Source organism: Plasmodium relictum (genome assembly GCF_900005765.1).
Source record: "Plasmodium relictum strain SGS1 genome assembly, chromosome: 7".
Classification (NCBI taxonomy): Eukaryota; Apicomplexa; class Aconoidasida; order Haemosporida; family Plasmodiidae; genus Plasmodium; species Plasmodium relictum.
This window is the reverse complement of record NC_041685.1, coordinates 428,875-445,826: the sequence shown is the minus strand read 5'-3', so window position 1 is coordinate 445,826 and position 16,952 is coordinate 428,875. Positions and strand designations below refer to the sequence as shown.

General features: G+C 17.2%; 7 protein-coding genes across 7 annotated transcripts; 3 read left to right on the top strand and 4 right to left on the bottom strand.

Moving 5' to 3' along the window:
* Window positions 1–472: 472 nt before the first annotated feature.
* On the top strand, window positions 473–1,477 carry PRELSG_0710300 (conserved Plasmodium protein, unknown function; the record flags this gene model as incomplete). The annotated part of the gene is made up of 5 exons (XM_028675793.1): window positions 473–539; window positions 634–696; window positions 790–840; window positions 1,015–1,092; window positions 1,281–1,477. 5 exons carry the CDS (start codon window positions 473–475, stop codon window positions 1,475–1,477), a joined length of 456 nt encoding a protein of 151 aa, XP_028532346.1.
* A 520-nt stretch (window positions 1,478–1,997) lies between these two features.
* On the bottom strand, window positions 1,998–3,138 carry RPN8 (26S proteasome regulatory subunit RPN8, putative; the record flags this gene model as incomplete). The annotated part of the gene is made up of 2 exons (XM_028675792.1): window positions 1,998–2,500; window positions 2,619–3,138. 2 exons carry the CDS (start codon window positions 3,136–3,138, stop codon window positions 1,998–2,000), a joined length of 1,023 nt encoding a protein of 340 aa, XP_028532345.1.
* A 1,473-nt stretch (window positions 3,139–4,611) lies between these two features.
* On the top strand, window positions 4,612–6,384 carry GCD10 (tRNA (adenine(58)-N(1))-methyltransferase non-catalytic subunit TRM6, putative; the record flags this gene model as incomplete). Its single annotated transcript, XM_028675791.1, has 1 exon — window positions 4,612–6,384. The coding sequence occupies one exon, from the start codon at window positions 4,612–4,614 to the stop codon at window positions 6,382–6,384; it is 1,773 nt and encodes a 590-aa protein (XP_028532344.1).
* Window positions 6,385–6,573: 189 nt separating this feature from the next.
* PRELSG_0710000 (conserved Plasmodium protein, unknown function) lies at window positions 6,574–6,828 on the bottom strand (the record flags this gene model as incomplete). The annotated part of the gene is made up of 1 exon (XM_028675789.1): window positions 6,574–6,828. One exon carries the CDS (start codon window positions 6,826–6,828, stop codon window positions 6,574–6,576), a length of 255 nt encoding a protein of 84 aa, XP_028532343.1.
* A 634-nt stretch (window positions 6,829–7,462) lies between these two features.
* PRELSG_0709900 (conserved Plasmodium protein, unknown function) lies at window positions 7,463–11,037 on the bottom strand (the record flags this gene model as incomplete). The annotated part of the gene is made up of 2 exons (XM_028675788.1): window positions 7,463–8,521; window positions 8,695–11,037. The coding sequence occupies 2 exons, from the start codon at window positions 11,035–11,037 to the stop codon at window positions 7,463–7,465; spliced, it is 3,402 nt and encodes a 1,133-aa protein (XP_028532342.1).
* Window positions 11,038–11,744: 707 nt separating this feature from the next.
* On the bottom strand, window positions 11,745–13,552 carry PRELSG_0709800 (conserved Plasmodium protein, unknown function; the record flags this gene model as incomplete). Its single annotated transcript, XM_028675787.1, has 7 exons — window positions 11,745–11,789; window positions 11,978–12,040; window positions 12,156–12,228; window positions 12,361–12,403; window positions 12,479–12,538; window positions 12,638–13,187; window positions 13,475–13,552. The coding sequence occupies 7 exons, from the start codon at window positions 13,550–13,552 to the stop codon at window positions 11,745–11,747; spliced, it is 912 nt and encodes a 303-aa protein (XP_028532341.1).
* Window positions 13,553–15,240: 1,688 nt separating this feature from the next.
* Window positions 15,241–16,684, top strand: PRELSG_0709700 (alkaline phosphatase, putative; the record flags this gene model as incomplete). The annotated part of the gene is made up of 2 exons (XM_028675786.1): window positions 15,241–15,966; window positions 16,073–16,684. 2 exons carry the CDS (start codon window positions 15,241–15,243, stop codon window positions 16,682–16,684), a joined length of 1,338 nt encoding a protein of 445 aa, XP_028532340.1.
* Between the last annotated feature and the right edge of the window lie 268 nt (window positions 16,685–16,952).

Below are 16,952 nucleotides of genomic sequence, written 5' to 3'. Positions count from 1 at the left end.
AAATAAAAAATATAGTCTTTAAAAGAAAAAAATTCAAAAAGTGTTTATAGGGAAAAAAAATTAATACATGCGATCATAAAATTTGTATATATTTTTAAATAATTTTTTTTTTATTATGTATGTATTTATAAACAATTTTTTTTTTTTTTTTTTTTTTTATTACATTTATGTATTACGTAAAAATTAAAAATCAAAAATTTAATTGTAATCAAATAGAAATTTTGCAATTGTTTTGGTTTAAAATAACACATAAATATTATAATTTAAAAAAAAAAAATATTTTAATCAAAAAAAGAATTCTCTAATTTTTAATTTTTTATATATTTTTTCTAATAAATTTTTTTTTAAAAGTTTTAATGTATATCTTTTTTCTTTAAATGAAAAAAACATTTCATTATACGTAAAAATTAAAATCTTAAATATTAATAATATAATTAATTGAAAAAATAATTTTATGTAAAATAACATAAATATGGCAAAAGGACTCAGATCAAAAGTTAAAAGGAGATTTAGAACAATAAAAAGGATTCATGTAAATGGTAATATCATATATATATATATATATGTTTTCATTAAAATTAACATATAGAAAACTTTTCATATTCCTGTACAATTTTTTGTTTTTTAATACAGAAGTTATAGAAAAACCTAATCTTAAAAAATTAAACAACAGAATAAAATCAATGCTAAATAATAGTTAGAACAATAAACTATATAAATACATATTAATAAAATATCATATATATGTATATATATATATATTTTTTTTTTTTCTAATATTTAATATAGAAAATATATATGAAGATTTAATTAAACCACCAAATAAATTTTTACATCCAGGTAAAGAATACTATATTAATATATATATAATTATTTATATAATTATTTATTTATATAATAATTAAAGCTTATATAAATACTTAAAAGGAATGACACAAATAAAATATATATAAACATCAATACAAAAAAAAAAAAAAAAATATTATAATACCTTATGTACCCTTTCATTTATAGATAATGAAAGAGCTATAATACCTCAATATAAAACAACAGAAAAAATTGATTTTAGGTCAGAGGCTTTACCATTATCAGGTATGTAATTTATATATTTAATTTTTGTTCTTTCTAAATATATTTTTTATTTCATTTTTGATGATACAGTCAAATTTCAAAAAAAAAAAAATTTAACGAATTGATTTACATTTAATATTAAGAAATAATACCTTCTTTTTAATTATTATATATTTACAAATATATTTATGTATATTTTTTTAATATAGGTTTGGTAACTATTGGAAACAGAAGAAAATACAGCTTAAATGAAAAAATTGAATTAAAAAATGAATTGGGAAATAATCCTAATTTTTATGACAATATAGAAGTTAGTAAAATGATTAATGATATGCACAAGAAATCAAAAGAAGTCATGAAAAAAATTAATAAAAAGGAAGATAAAGATAAAAAAAGAGAATTTTAATTAATTATTTATTTTTTTGAAGAACACTTTAATTATTAATACCTTTACATCCTTGTAATTTATATATTTGCTAATATATTTATTAATTTGTTTATGTTTTTATTAATATATTTTTAATTTTTTTTTAAATAAATTTTACAAATTTAAAAAAAAAAAAAAAAAAACTATTTATGTACATAAGTATTTATCATGAAATTTAAAATTTTTTTTATTTTTTATTTATTTTTATGTAACATAAAAAATTTTACTTTTTTACATTTAAAAAATCTAAAATATATTTAACTTTATTTCTTAAGTTTTTTTTTATTATTTAGGAAAAGTATTTTTAATGTAGTAATAATTGTATAAAAATGTTAGAAAATAATAAAAGTTATCGTTCATCATTCTTACAATATAGTATTAAAGAATAATTCCTTTGATTTTTAAAGTTAATTTGAAATTAATTTTTCCTATTTCTTTTAAATAGCTATATTTTATACTTCATTAAAAAATGAATGCTTTAAATATTTTTATATTTTTATTACTTTGTAATTGAATCCTCTTTTGATTCTTTTTCTTTATGCTTTTTTTTTCCTTTTTCCTTATCCTTTTCTTTGTCTTTTTCTTTTTCTTTTTCTTTTTCCTTCTCATTTTCTAAAAGTTTTTTTTTTTCTGAATTGATTTTATTTTCAATTTTGTTGTTAATAAGATTATGAAGAGCTATAACCGATCTAGTTATGCTTCCTATGTAAATATTTAGCATTAAATCATTATTCTTAACCATGAATGCTTCAATTAATTCAGCATTTTCTATATCTGGTAATACACTAAAGATGTTTTGCAAATTATATAATATTTTTATATTCATTTCTATATTTCCATTTAAAATATCATTTAAATAAGATGAAATTTCGTATAATTTAGATATTAGACTTTTTAAGGAAGAGAGTTTATCACCAACTTTAGTTGCTAAAGTTGACGTAGAAACACTTTTTAATTCTTTTAATAGAAATTCAACACCTACTTCTTCAGCCTCAAAAGCACCTATTTACAAAAAAATGAATAAATATATAAACGTAAAATAATTTACATAGATCTAGCTATGAATATATTAAAGATAATTATTTTTAGGTATCTATTTTTTTTTTTTTTTTTTTTTTACCTATAGTAACAGGGATATGTATAAACGTTTTTCTAAATTTATTGTCGTGTATAGCTTTTTCAATAGCTACATATGCATTAACAGGAAATATACTTTGATCTGTGTGAACATTAACAAGTAAGAAAATGGGAGCATGATGATATTTATAAAAAATTTCATTTATAAAAATATCATTTGGCTTAATATTGGACCCTGTTGTATACCATCCTACTATTTTTTCTCTAGTATTTATTTTTCTAATCATATTAAATAAATTTTCATTGTAATTATCATCAATATAAAAAATATTTATATCTTTTATATCTTCTTCAAATGGTAATGCATAACTATTTGTTATATGCACAACACCATCAATTTTTTCTCCTAGTATAGTTCCTAAAACTCTCTTCTTTGTATTACTTGCAATACGATTATAATGATCAACAACTGATAATAAAACTATTGGATGCACAACAACATGCTTATTTAAATATATACGTTCTAATACATTTCTATTTTTTTCAAATATATCATTTTCCATTTTTATTTATTAGTTTTGCATGTATATACATTAACTATAGTATATGAGATAATTAATATTCATAAGGAATTAGAAAGAAAAAAATTTTATATATTTATATGTTTATAATTAATATATATTTATTCATATATATATACACTTTACGCATATGATTAATAAGTAACTCTTAAAAAGAAATTAAATAAAAATAAATGATAAATATATTTTTATTTTATTAAAAAATAAATATAAATATGTTTATTTCTATGAAAGTTTATATACATATTATAAATTTTGAGAAACATAAATATGATTGAATATATATAAAAATAATAAAATACAATTAAATGAAATGTGTTAAAAAAAAAAAAAAAAAAAAAAATCACAAAATTTACCCCTCTTAAAGTATAAAATTACAAAATTTGAAATAAATTAAAAATAAAAAAAAAAAAAAAAAAATACAAAACTTATTGTGATATAAAGGAAAAAAAAAAAAAAATATACATAAATTGCGCAATTGAAAAATGCTAAATAAGTTTATATTTTATATGTTTTTAATTAGTCGATAATTATGATGAACTACTAATTTAAAAGTATTATAGTTAAATCATATTTTATAGGAATAATTAAAACTTTAAAAATATCTAAATGAATTAAACCAAACTTAAATGAAAATTTTAACTATTTCTCAAATTAGAAAAAAAAAAATTTATTTTAAATGAATGATAAATAAATTATATAAAATGTTATGGAGTATAGGAACTTAAAAAAATAGACTTCATATTAACCATCAAAAAAAAAGAAAAAATACTAGTAATGAAAAAACAAAAAACTGTTTTTATTAAAAAGAAATCTTTGTATTAGGATTTATTAAACTAGCACTGTAGATGAATACCTTTTATAATTCGTTATATTCTATGTAACTTTAGTTGAAAAGTTAAAAAACGAATGTATATTTTTTCTTTTTTTTTTAAGAAATGTTTATTTAATAGATTTGTAGATATTAAAATAAAACTCTTTGATTCTTTCATAGTTTGAATAATTGCTAAGTTTTCAGTAATTATAAAAAAGCAACAATCTGTAATTATTTCAAAATTTATATTAGTATGTATTCATAACTTTTTTTGTAAATTATATATTTAAATATAGAATTTTTCAATAAAAAATTAAAAAAAAAAAAAAATTAAATAAAAAAAAATTTTAGTAGAAAATATTTTATAATTTTCATTAAAAATTTTTATATACTTCAGTATTACATATTATTTTTTTTTTTATTTAATATTAATATTTTAATTTTATTTTATATTTTTTTTCAATTTATTATATTTCATTTTTATTTTTAAATATGTTAATATGAAATTTAATGTTGTTAAAAAAAATAATGTAATAATAAGCATTAAAAGTCTTCATATATATTCTTAGAGAATAATATATAAATATATACATAAAAAAAAAAAAAAAAGAGATTTATAGAAAAATAAAAAGTGATTAATAATGATAATAAAAAAGCATGATTTTGTTATAATAGATGATGGATTAAGATATAGGTTACATAAAATTGTAGATACAAAAATTAAAATAAAAAAAAAATATATAAATTTATTATTTTTGGTTAATAAAAAGTATGGATCAACATTCACTTTTATTAATAATAAATGGGTTAGAAGTAAGAAAAGAAATTCTAAGTTAGATATAGATTACTATACTGATATACAGGGAACAAATAAAGATATTTTTGATAACAATAATTCTCAAAAATTAACAGAAGAAGATATTGCTGAATTAAAAAAAATGAATTATGAAAATCCATATGAAATTATTCAAAAATTAATTAATAATTCGTCAACATTTAAAGAAAAAACAGTAATTTCTAAGTTTAAATATGTAGAAAAAAAATTGAAAAGGCATTTATGCCAATTTACAGTATATGAATGCACCATTGCAAATTTAGCTAATTTTTATTATAAATATTTTCCTGAAAAAATTAGTTATATAAGAATTGATTACTTATCTAATATACTTTTTCATTTAAATAAAAATTTTTGTTTAAATAAAAATTTATATAACAAGGAAAACAAAATGCATACACAAAAAGAAAATTCTATACTTTTTTCATGTGAATCCAATAATAATGAAGAGAAATATTTATATAATGATGCATCTTTTAGTCATAATATATTAATTTATGATGACTCACATGGATTATTAACTAGTGTATTAAATATTTATTATAGTTATAGTGTAAATATTTTTTCATTAATTTACAAAAATACCTGTAACTCTATTATACCTAGTTTTGGTATTAAAAAAAATACAAATATTGTAAAAATTAATATTTTAAATTCTCCAATAAATTCCAAATCTAATGATTGTATCTACATGGATACTAATTATGATTTTGTTTTTAACTTTGAAAATAATATGAATTCTAAAGAAAAAGAAAATATTAAAAATGAAAATCATAATAAAATCAGTAGTGAAAATGGCCAGTTATGCGAAACTGATAAATCTTTGATGAAAAATGAAAAAGAAAATCATCATTTTTTAAATTCACACAATAGTAACAATTTGGAAGAAAAACACAAAGATAAAGATACCAATAAAAATGATATAAATAATAGTGAATATGGTAATCAAAATAATCCTGGAAATAAAAGTTATAATGAAGAAAAAAATAATTGTGATAGTAAAGATAATAATGAAAGTAGCATTGGTAATGATGCTAAAGATGAAAATAAATTTCAAATTGAAAAAAATATGTGTGATCGTATATTTAAAGAAAATGTAAAAAAAAGAAAAATAACCACTCATAATGATAGTTATAATAAAGAAATAATTAATTGTAATAAAAACAAGAATAATGAAAATGATATTAATATAAAAAATGAACTTATAAAAAACAACGAGATAAAAAAAAATCTATTACATGATATTTGTCAGAAAAAGGCAGAAGCTTTTGTAATAATTTTGTCAAGTGAATTTATTGATAACACTAAGACAGATGTGAATTTATTAATAGAAACTTTAATTAATGTATCTTTAAAATATTTAAAAAATGATAGTAAAATAATTATTCATACAGATGATTTAAATTTATCAAATATTATTATGCAATTTTTAATTAATACAAATTCATTTATAAATATTAAATTAAATGAATACATATTGAGAGAACAACAAGTTATAAAAAGACGAACTCATCCAATAATCAAAAACTCAAAATTGGCTGACGGTTTTTTATTAACAGCTTTAAAAATACAAAATTAATATAATTAAAGAAAAAAAAAGAAATATACATTTTAACATTTAAAATAAACATCTATTTGTAGAAATAGTTTGTTTAATTTTTATTCTTATTTGTTATTTTTGTTTTTATATAAAATAAAAATTTGTTAAATTTTTTTTTTCTTTTTAATTTGCATACAAAAAAAAAAAATTTTTTAAATTTCTCAGTATTTAATATATATTATGTTGTCCTTTAGATGATTTGAATTTATTTTTCCTCTCCTTTGAAATTGAAACTTTATCCATTTTTTTCTTTTTTTCTTCCAATTTTTTTTTTTTTAATTCTATTTCTTCTTTTTTCTTCTCATAAAAACTCTTTAAGCTTTCAGGTATTTTAACAGTACCAAACTTTTCATGTGCAATTATTTTCTCAAAACTTTTTTTATTTGTATTAATTATTCTTAAGTATCTTAAGTAATTTACCATTTTATTAAGAATGTTATATACAAATGTAATTTTTAAAAATATATTTAAAAAGTATAAAAATTAATTTCAAAAAATATTACAGAATGCATTTACAAAACTCTTAAGTATCACTATTTTCAAATGAAAAAATAAGAAAAAAACTTTTTTTTTTGTTTTTTACAGTTATTTTTATTTTTATTAGACATAAAAAAAAAAAAATATGCAGAGAATTTTTTTAAAGTTTATATGCAAATAAATTTGAATAACTAAAAATTAAATAAAGAAAAAAAATGTTTCATAAAAAAAAATTATAAAAAAAAAATTTATTTTAAAATTCAAACAATTTTATTTATTATAATTTCTTTATAAATTTTCGTAATAAAATTTTATAAAATCCAAATGGTAATAAAAACTATGATATTACTTTGAAAATTTGTTATTAAAAAATTTTTTTAAAAAGGAAATAAATTTTTAAATATACTTAAAAAAAAAAATTAATTATATATATAATAAATGTAGCATTAAAATTTTTTTTTTTTTTTTTATAATGAATTGTATAATAAATATATACATAAATGATTAAATAATTTTCACATGTATGAAGAATGAATAATTAGGAAAATTGGTATTCAAATTAAAGTTATATAAATCCATCTTATTTTGAAAAATTTCCAGGAAAATTATTTATTAAACTTAAATCTGAACTTGTTAGAAAATTCAAATTAGTAACGGAATTATCATTAAGATTTATTAGACTATTATCAAATAAATGTGCCTTATTACTTTTTGAAAAATCTACAGTACTATTTAAATCACTTAAACTTAAGTCTTCGTCTTTCCTATTAATGTCTACTGTTTTTTTGTAGTTTATTTTTAACTTTTTTTTAATATTTTTAAAAAATATCCTGCAGTTCTTGTTATTTATATCTTCATCACTTGAGTTTTCTATCTTTTTATCTATATCTTTGAAACTATTTATTTGCGTACTTTCATCTACGTAATATTCGCTTGTGCTAGCCAAGAGACTATTTGAGCTTATATTATTTGATGTAGTTTCATAATCTTTCTTTTTGAAATGTGTATAAATTTCCTTTTTTTTATTTGTATTATTATTACTATCTCTATTTTGAACATTAGTATATTTAAAATTGGTATCATTTATATTCTCATAGTAAGATAGATGAAATTTACTTTTATATATATTCTTATTTAAATTGTTAGGATTTAAATTGTAGGTAGCTGTGTAAAAACGTTCAAGTAATGTAGAGTTTTTTATATCATCATTGATTCTGTCTGAAAAATTCTTTGAAAAATTCTTCGAAAATTTATTTATTCTAGAACATTTTAAAAAATCTAACAAGGAATCTGATTTTGATCTCAGTAGACATTTTTGAAATATTTCATCTTTTTCTTTTAATATCTTGTTTTTATAAAATATAGTAAAATCGTCAGTACCATATAATTTAGGTTTTCCAAAACAAAAATTATTAAAAAAATTTTTTGATTTATATTTTTTCGTTTTTAAAATTTTAAAAAAATTCAACTTATCATTTTCTTCATCTTCCTTAACTTTTTTCAAATTTATGCTCTTTTTTTTTAGTTCATTAAAAAATTGCATAGATATTTCTTTTTTTTTTTTATTTAAAATTGTTTCTAATAAAGATAAAGAATAAATTTTGATATTGATATACTTTCTTAATTCTCTTTTTTCTACCTAAAAAAATAAAATAAAGTAAAATAAACGAGAAAAATATATAATTACATATATTTCCATAATATTTACCTTTTTTATAAATATTTTATATGGTTTATTGAATCGTAGTAATATCTAACACATAAACTATGTATTTTAAAAGTATAAAAAATATTATAAGTTTTTTTTATTACATGTTTTCTACTTAATAATCCTATAATTAAAAAGAATTTTGAAAATTGCTTATACATATATTTTTTTAAAAACAAAGACAGTAAAATAACAAAAAACTTCAAATATTTTTTTTTTCTTTTTTTGTCATTTAAATCCACATCATTAAAACTATCAATTAATGTATTATTTAATACTTTATTTTTATATAAATTTTTCGTAAAGTTGAAATCTTTATGTATCATTTTTTTATCCTTCGTTTGTTCTTTTTTATCAAAAATATTTGGATTTAATATTTTTGCTTCATTTTCCTCTTTATTCAAAATATTCGAATAAGGTTGTTCCATTTTTATTTTTTCTTTATCTAGATTATTTAATAATATATTTTCCTCTTTGTTATAATCCTTATTGTTTTTTAAAATTTCTTGTACAGATAAAAACTTTTTTTCTTTATTAAAATCCAATTTATAATTCTCTTCTATATTATTCATAGCCAATAAATTTTCTTTATTTTTAAAAATTGGTATAACCTTCTCCCATACTTTATTATATTTTTTAAAAATTGGTCTATTATTTTTTAAAAAAGAGTTTTTAAAAAAAACAAAATAAGTATTAACTTTATGCAAAAAAAGTTGATTTAATGAATTAGTTGATAAAATAATTGTATCCATTTTTTTATAACTTGTTAAATATTTATTAGAACGTTTTAAAGTATTGTGTATATTTTGATTGTCGTTTAAAATATTTGTGTAGTTTTTTTTTTTTATATAATCAGAGGAAGAATTATTAGAAAACTTAGAAAAGTTATTTTTTAAATTATCTTCAATGCTTGTATGATTCTTTTCTTTTTTAATAGAATTATCTATTTTATTTACTTCATATTTATAAGAAAAATTTTCTAACTCTTTATGGCTATAAACTCTTTTTTCTTCATAATCATTATACTGTTTTCTTGTATCCTTATAAAATTTTTTTTCTTTTTCTATATTACAATATTTTTTATTTTCTTTATTATAATATTTTTTTTCTATCTGTCCAGGAACGTTGTAATACTTATTCTCTTTGTCTGTACAGTAAGTATTATAATATTTATTCTCGTCACTATTATGATTATTATAATATTTGTTGTGTTCGTCTTTATTTGTTTTTCTTATATCATTATTATAAGATTTATTTTCTTCATCACAATAATTATATTTTTTATCTTCATCGTAATAATTATATTTTTTTTCTTCATCACAATAATTATATTTTTTGTTTTTATCATAATAATTATATTTTTTTTCTGCATCGTAAACGTCATATTTACTTTCTTTGTTATAATGATTTAATTTTTCCTCATTATAATGATTATATTTTTTTTCAATATAACGATTATATTTTTCTTCATTATAATGATTATATTTTTCTTCATCATAATGATTATATTTTTTTTTTTTATCATATTGGTAATCATCTTCACCATAATGAATATATTGTCTTTTTTCATCACAATGCTTTAACTTTTTTTCATCGTAATTATTATACTTTTCTTCATAATTGTATATTTCTTCATCATAATGACAACCTCTATTTTCTGCTGTATTGCAATAATAACTTTTCTTTTCTTTTTCGTTACAATTATATATCAACTTACCTTTATTAAAATAAATATTTTTTTTTTCTCTATCACAGTTGAATTCCTTATAAATTTGTTCTTTCTCTTTGCTATTGTGAATATTTTTTTCATCATGTTGAACGAAAGAATCACTTAAATAAGAAATTCCAATAAAATTATTTTTGTTATATAAATTAACATATTTATTTTTCATTTTATCTTCTAAATCTTTCATGTTTATATTATTTTTCAAAAAATTTTTATCATTATTATTACCTTTATTCTTCTCATAATTACCATTCTTGTCCCACTGAATGTTAATATCTAAATTGATATTCAAGTTTTTATTTTCTTTCTCTTCATTTTGGTTATTTAAAATAATATAATTGTTTAATTTATTTTCTTCGATATCTTCTTTTATAATTCTACTATATACTTCTGAGCTATAATTTCTTCTATTTTCTTTTCCATTTTTCTCATTAATCTTTTTTTTATTTAAATATATAGTTATATTTTTTTCTATACCATCATTTTTTAAATTCATTTCTGATCTTGTTTTTGTGTCAGAAAATTTACTAAAACTTTTTTTATCTTTTTCTTTAATTGATTTTTCTTTTTCATATATTTTTTTTTTGTACACACTTTTAGAATTTTTTCCATTTTTTTCTTTTACATTATCTACAGAATATATGTCTTTTAAATCATTTAAAGAAATTATTTTCTTTTCGCAATTTTTGTTTCTCCTATGAATCCACCTAATAGTCGACATTGTATAAAAACATGAAAAAAAAATTTCAAAAAGTATTAATAAGTACAAAAATTATAACTTTTCATTAATTCATAAAAATATAGATATATATATATAAAATAAAATAAATTTTATATTTTGCATATCTTTTTTTCTTTTTTTTTTTTAATCAATAGTTAAAATAAATCCAATATTCTTATAAGTATATATTCATATAAAATATTTATGTTTTTTTTTAAATTTTTTCTGTAAATATTTTAATATTCCACAAAAAAATATGTCTTTTTTTGAAAAAAAAAAAAAAAAAAAAAATAAAAGTAAGTACGATATTAGTATTATTTTGCAACAAATGTATATATTTAAAATAATATTTTTTATGTATTTATTTTCATTAAACAAGATGTAATTGTAAAGCAATGTATATATAAATAAGAAAAATTACACAATGTATATATATTGATATATTTCTTTTTCTCCCTTTATACTTCAAAATAGTATATAAAATAAGTTTCAAAATATTTTAATAATTAAATAAATAACATATAATAAATATTATCTATAATTAAAAAAAAATGAAAATATATATATTGTTTAAAAGATAAATACATTTTTTAGTTTTAATACTATTAAAAAAAAAAAAAAAACAGTAATATATATATATACAAGTTTTTTTTTCTCTTTTTCCTTAAGGGTAAAATAATTTTGTCTTTAAACTTTATTTCTTCTTATTACATAATTCCAAATCTAATTGCTCTAGCTTTTAATTTTTCACTCTATGTTTAAATAAAGGAATAATAATTTTTACAATATAAAATATTAATATAAAAGGGAAAATAAATGATATTTGTAATTATATATATCACTATATAAAAATAATAAAGTCATTTAAAAACATTTCCCCCAAAAAAGAAAAAGGCATAAATAAAAAACTCATAGATAAAAAATAAAATTTTATTATTACTTCTTTCATTATCCCAAATCTTTCTGCTCTTCTCTTCTTTGTTTCTACATCATTCAATTTAGTCTAATTAGAAATAAATAAATAAATAAATAAATAAATAGTAATATATATTGAACCTAAATAAAATGAATTATATGTTTCATAAGAAAAAAAAAAATAAATTAAATAATTAAATAACCATGTTTAATCCAAAGCGCTCTGCTCTTTTTCTTTTATTCTCTTCTTCCATTTTATGAGTGACAATACTAAATCTATAAGAAAAAAAAAAATATTAAAAAATTGAAAAAACCTTTAAAATAGAAAAAAACTTAATAATAATAAAATTTTTTTTATATTATATAAAATTTAGATTTTTTATTCTTTATTTTGTTTTAATTAATAACCTTTTAGCTCTAGATTCAAGAGCTTCATCTGTGGAAACACAACCTATGACAAAAAAAAAAAAAAAAAAAAGGTATATTCAAAAAAAATATATAATCTTTTAATCAATTATATATTTACCAAATCTTTTTCTTCTTAATTCTCTCTTTTTTTCTTCTGTCATATAAATGTCTTTTTCATCTTTACATAAAAAAAAAAAATATATAATATTAAAGCAATAATAAATAAAATAATATTTCAAATAGTTTTAAAGTTGAAATTTTTTCCTATTATCCCAACCTTTTGTTGCTATATTTTTTTCTAATGTATTTTTATTGGATAAAGATAGTTCAGAAAATGTTATTTGTGGAATTACAATTTTACTTTTTCTATCATCATTATTATTATTTAAAAAATTATTCTTTTCTTCTTTAATGTCTTTTATATTTTTAGATACATTAATTTTTTCATTATTTTTTAATTTATCATTTTCATAATATTTAGAATTTTCTCCATTATTAGTCATTAAGATATTTTTTATATAATCATTCATTTTTTTTAAGTTTCCTTTATTTAATTCTTCCTTATTATTTATTGAGATAGATTTTTTTTTATTTTCTTTATCTTCTTTTACTCCAGTATAAGATTCTATATTATTTTTATTTTTTTCTAATTCTTCTTTTGTCGAGGATTTAATATTTATTTCATTAATATTATTTTTTTTATCCTCCTTTTTTTCTACTGATAATTCAATATTCTCACTATTATTATTTTTTTTATCTAGTATATATGATGAAGGTTTTAAATTATCCTTTTGTTCATATTTTAATAATCTTTCTAATAATTCATTCTATATAATATATATAAAAATAAATATATATATAGCAATATAAAAAAATGAATACACTAAATATATATTGCATAAATTATATTTACTACAGCATTGTGCTTTTTATTTTTTCCTTTTCCTTTTTTTTATTTTATTATTTTTTTTTTTATTATTTATTTTTGTATATATAAATCTGAAATATTTACTTTTTTTTTATACATAAATATATCAATTCATTTATTTTAATTATTATTAAATAATATTATTTACATATATATATATATATGTAAATAAATTTTTTTTTATACTTTTTTTCCATGAGATGGTAATCCTCTTTTGGCTAATAAATCTTTTAATTCCGAGCACTTTAAATTTTGATAATTCATTTTTTTTCTTTTTTTTTTTGTTTTGGAAGGTTTATAAAATTTTCTTTTTATTACTTTTCAGATTAATATTGGCTTCATTAAAACATTATACTTTTGTGTTTTTCATATATATATGAACACCTTTTTCTCAAAAATATTCATTTAAATTATAAAAATAAAAACAAATTATAGGACGTATATATATATATATATATATATAAATGAAGATGGAAAAGAAAAAAAATAATAATACAATGAAAAAATTACTTTAAAAAAATAAATAAAATTTTTTTTCTTAGGAATGTGGATTAAATAAAAGTATTATGATCATATGAAAAATAGTTTAACATTTTCTTATCAAAAATACATTATAAAAAATGCACTTTTAAAATAAGCTTTATATTTCAAAAAAAAAAAAAAATTTGGGAACTAAATTTTTAATCATTTTAAGTTTATCGTTTTCTATTATTGCATAAATATAAGATTAATTTTTTTAAGTATATTTTATTAAAATATATAAAAAAAGAAAACTCTCATTTCTTTATAAGAATTAATTTTTTGTTTATCATATTTTTCATAGGATGAAAAATTAAAAATTGACCATAAATATACAATGCTATTGATAAAAAATGTTCAAAATGTATTACATATATTTAAAATAAGAATTTACACATTTTATTCTATAATTAATGCAAAAAAAAAAAAAAAAAAAAAATTATTTCTACTAATAATAGAAGAAAAAAGTCTTTTATATAGAGTATGCACACTATTTTATCATAAAATAATAATTATATTATTTTTTTTATAAATAAAATAATCGAATACTTTTTATAGATTGTTTGTAACAAAACAATTATTTTAAAGAAAAATAATAATAATTGAATAAATATTTATATATATATTATTCAAAAGCAATTGATGTAATTTGTTTTATTGTATATTTGAATACATATTTTTTATTTTATTTTATTTTTTTTTTGTTTCTATTAAAAAAAAATAAATCAATATTTGTTTTAATTAAAATTTATTTCTCTCTTTTTTTTAAAGAACTTTTAATTTTATTATAATTATTATGATTCCAATTTAGTGAATTTTTTCAAAATTTCATATATGTCTAGAGACAACTATAAATGTATGATTTTTTTGAGAGGATCTTTTTATAAGGATTCTTATTCCTGTACATTTTTATTGTGATATTAATTTTTTGCTTTTATACTTTTGTATATTTTTATTTTAATAGCTTAATTTATATTTTTTTATATTTTTTATTTAACGCGATATTTTTAATTTTACAAGTGTGATGACATTCTATGTATGATATTATTTCATATATATGATTTTATTTTATATATTTTTTATATGAAGAATGCTACTATGTATAAGGTAGCATGACATTCTTAGCATTTTCTTATATTTTTTTATATATTCATATATTCGCGCTATTTTATCTACTATACAACATTCTTATGTAAATATATAACAATTAATTCCAGTTTTTATATTATCTTCTAATTCTAATGATCTATTTCTCTTTCTTTTTTTTATTATCCATTTATATTGTTAACTAAATGTAACTATTTTATTTCTGAAGCATTTAATGTTTTTCTTTTTTCTATAGTTTTAGATTTAACTTTAAATATTAAAGACATAATATTTACATTAACGAAATTTATTTTATTTTTCTTTACGTTTCTTTATTTGTTTGGAGAATGAAAACGAGTATAAAAATAATTTTTACACTTTTTATTTTTATAAAATATGTTAACAGCCAAGCAGACCATATTATTCATGAAAAATTAACAAAATTCGTTTTTTTAAGTTGCAATTCTCAGAAATCAAAAAAAAATGAAAAACTATTGAAATCAATAGAGAAAATTAAACCTCAACTTATGTTGTGGATAGGAGATTATTTTTACTCTGATTGTAGTGAGTTAAAGTGTTTAGATGAAGCATATGATTATATAAAAAAAGATCCGTTTTATTTAAGATTAAAAGAAAAGTTTATTATTGATGGTATATATGATGATCACGATTATAACAAAAACAATGGGGATAGATTGTATAAGTATAAAAAGGAAAGTAAGAAAAAATATTTAGATTATTTAAATGTAGACAAAAATGACGTAAGATATAAAAGAAATGGAGCATATGTATCCAAATTATATATTGACCCCGTAAATGAAAAAAATCAAGTAAAAATAATTATCTTAGATACAAGATATAATAAAGATCCTTATCCCTTTTATGCTCCTGATTCATACAATGATTTTTTTATGTGTATATTTGTTTCTTTTTTTGCCCGTTTTCATTCATCTATATTTGGATTACACTGCAATAGTAAAAATGACATTTTAGGAAATGAGCAATGGGAATGGTTAGAAAAAGAACTAACTAATTCGGATGCTCGGGCTCATATTATTATTTCATCTACACATGTAAAATAAATTAAAAAAATTTTTTTTTTTTTGCACATTACATATATTAGGCATATTCTCATATTTATTAACTATTATTCTCTTTTTTTTTTTTTTTTTATATCAGATTTTTTCTAATCATATAGTGAATGAGAATTGGGGTTTAATGCCTTACTCTCTGAGGCGATTAAAAGAGTTAATAAAAAAAACAAAGCCAAAAGGTTTAATTTTTTTAAGTGGTGATGTACATTTTAGTAGCATAATTGGAAATGAAGATAACATAGTAGAAGTAACAAGCAGCGGTGTAAATCAAGAAAATATTTTTAGTTATATAAATAAATATTTTGTTTATTTTTTTTCAAGTATTATAAATAAAAGAAGTGCTTTTGAATTAAAGAATATATATGCCTTTAATAATTTTGGTACAGTTAATATAGATTATATAAATGAAAATGAAATAAAAATTAAAACTTCTGTTAACGATTCTGGTGGTAATGAAGTTTTAGTAGCCAATCAAGTCTTTAATAATAAAAAAAATATATATGAAAAGTCAGATAAACTTCACGTAATTAATGATGAATTTGGTACTTTCATATGTAAAGGAAAAGTAAAAATATTTTTACATATTATTGTTTATATTCTATTTTTATTGTGGTTTGCTCAAATAATTTTTATTTTATATAAATTATTTGGAATTCACAAAGGTGCAAAAGTTGATAAAAAGAAAAAAACTCAATAATTCTGTTAAAAATAACATACATACAATTATACACTTTTATTTATTTACTTTTTTTTTTTTTTTTAATGGATATATGTGAAATTATAAAAGAACATCTTCATTGTTATTTTATATATATATATATATTATTATTTAAATACATTTTTTTAAAGACATATTTTTCATTTATATGCACTTATAAATATTAATAAATATTATGTTAAAATATGTCATTTACAATATTTTATAGATAATCGTTCTTTTATTTTATTAGCTATCATTTGGTAAA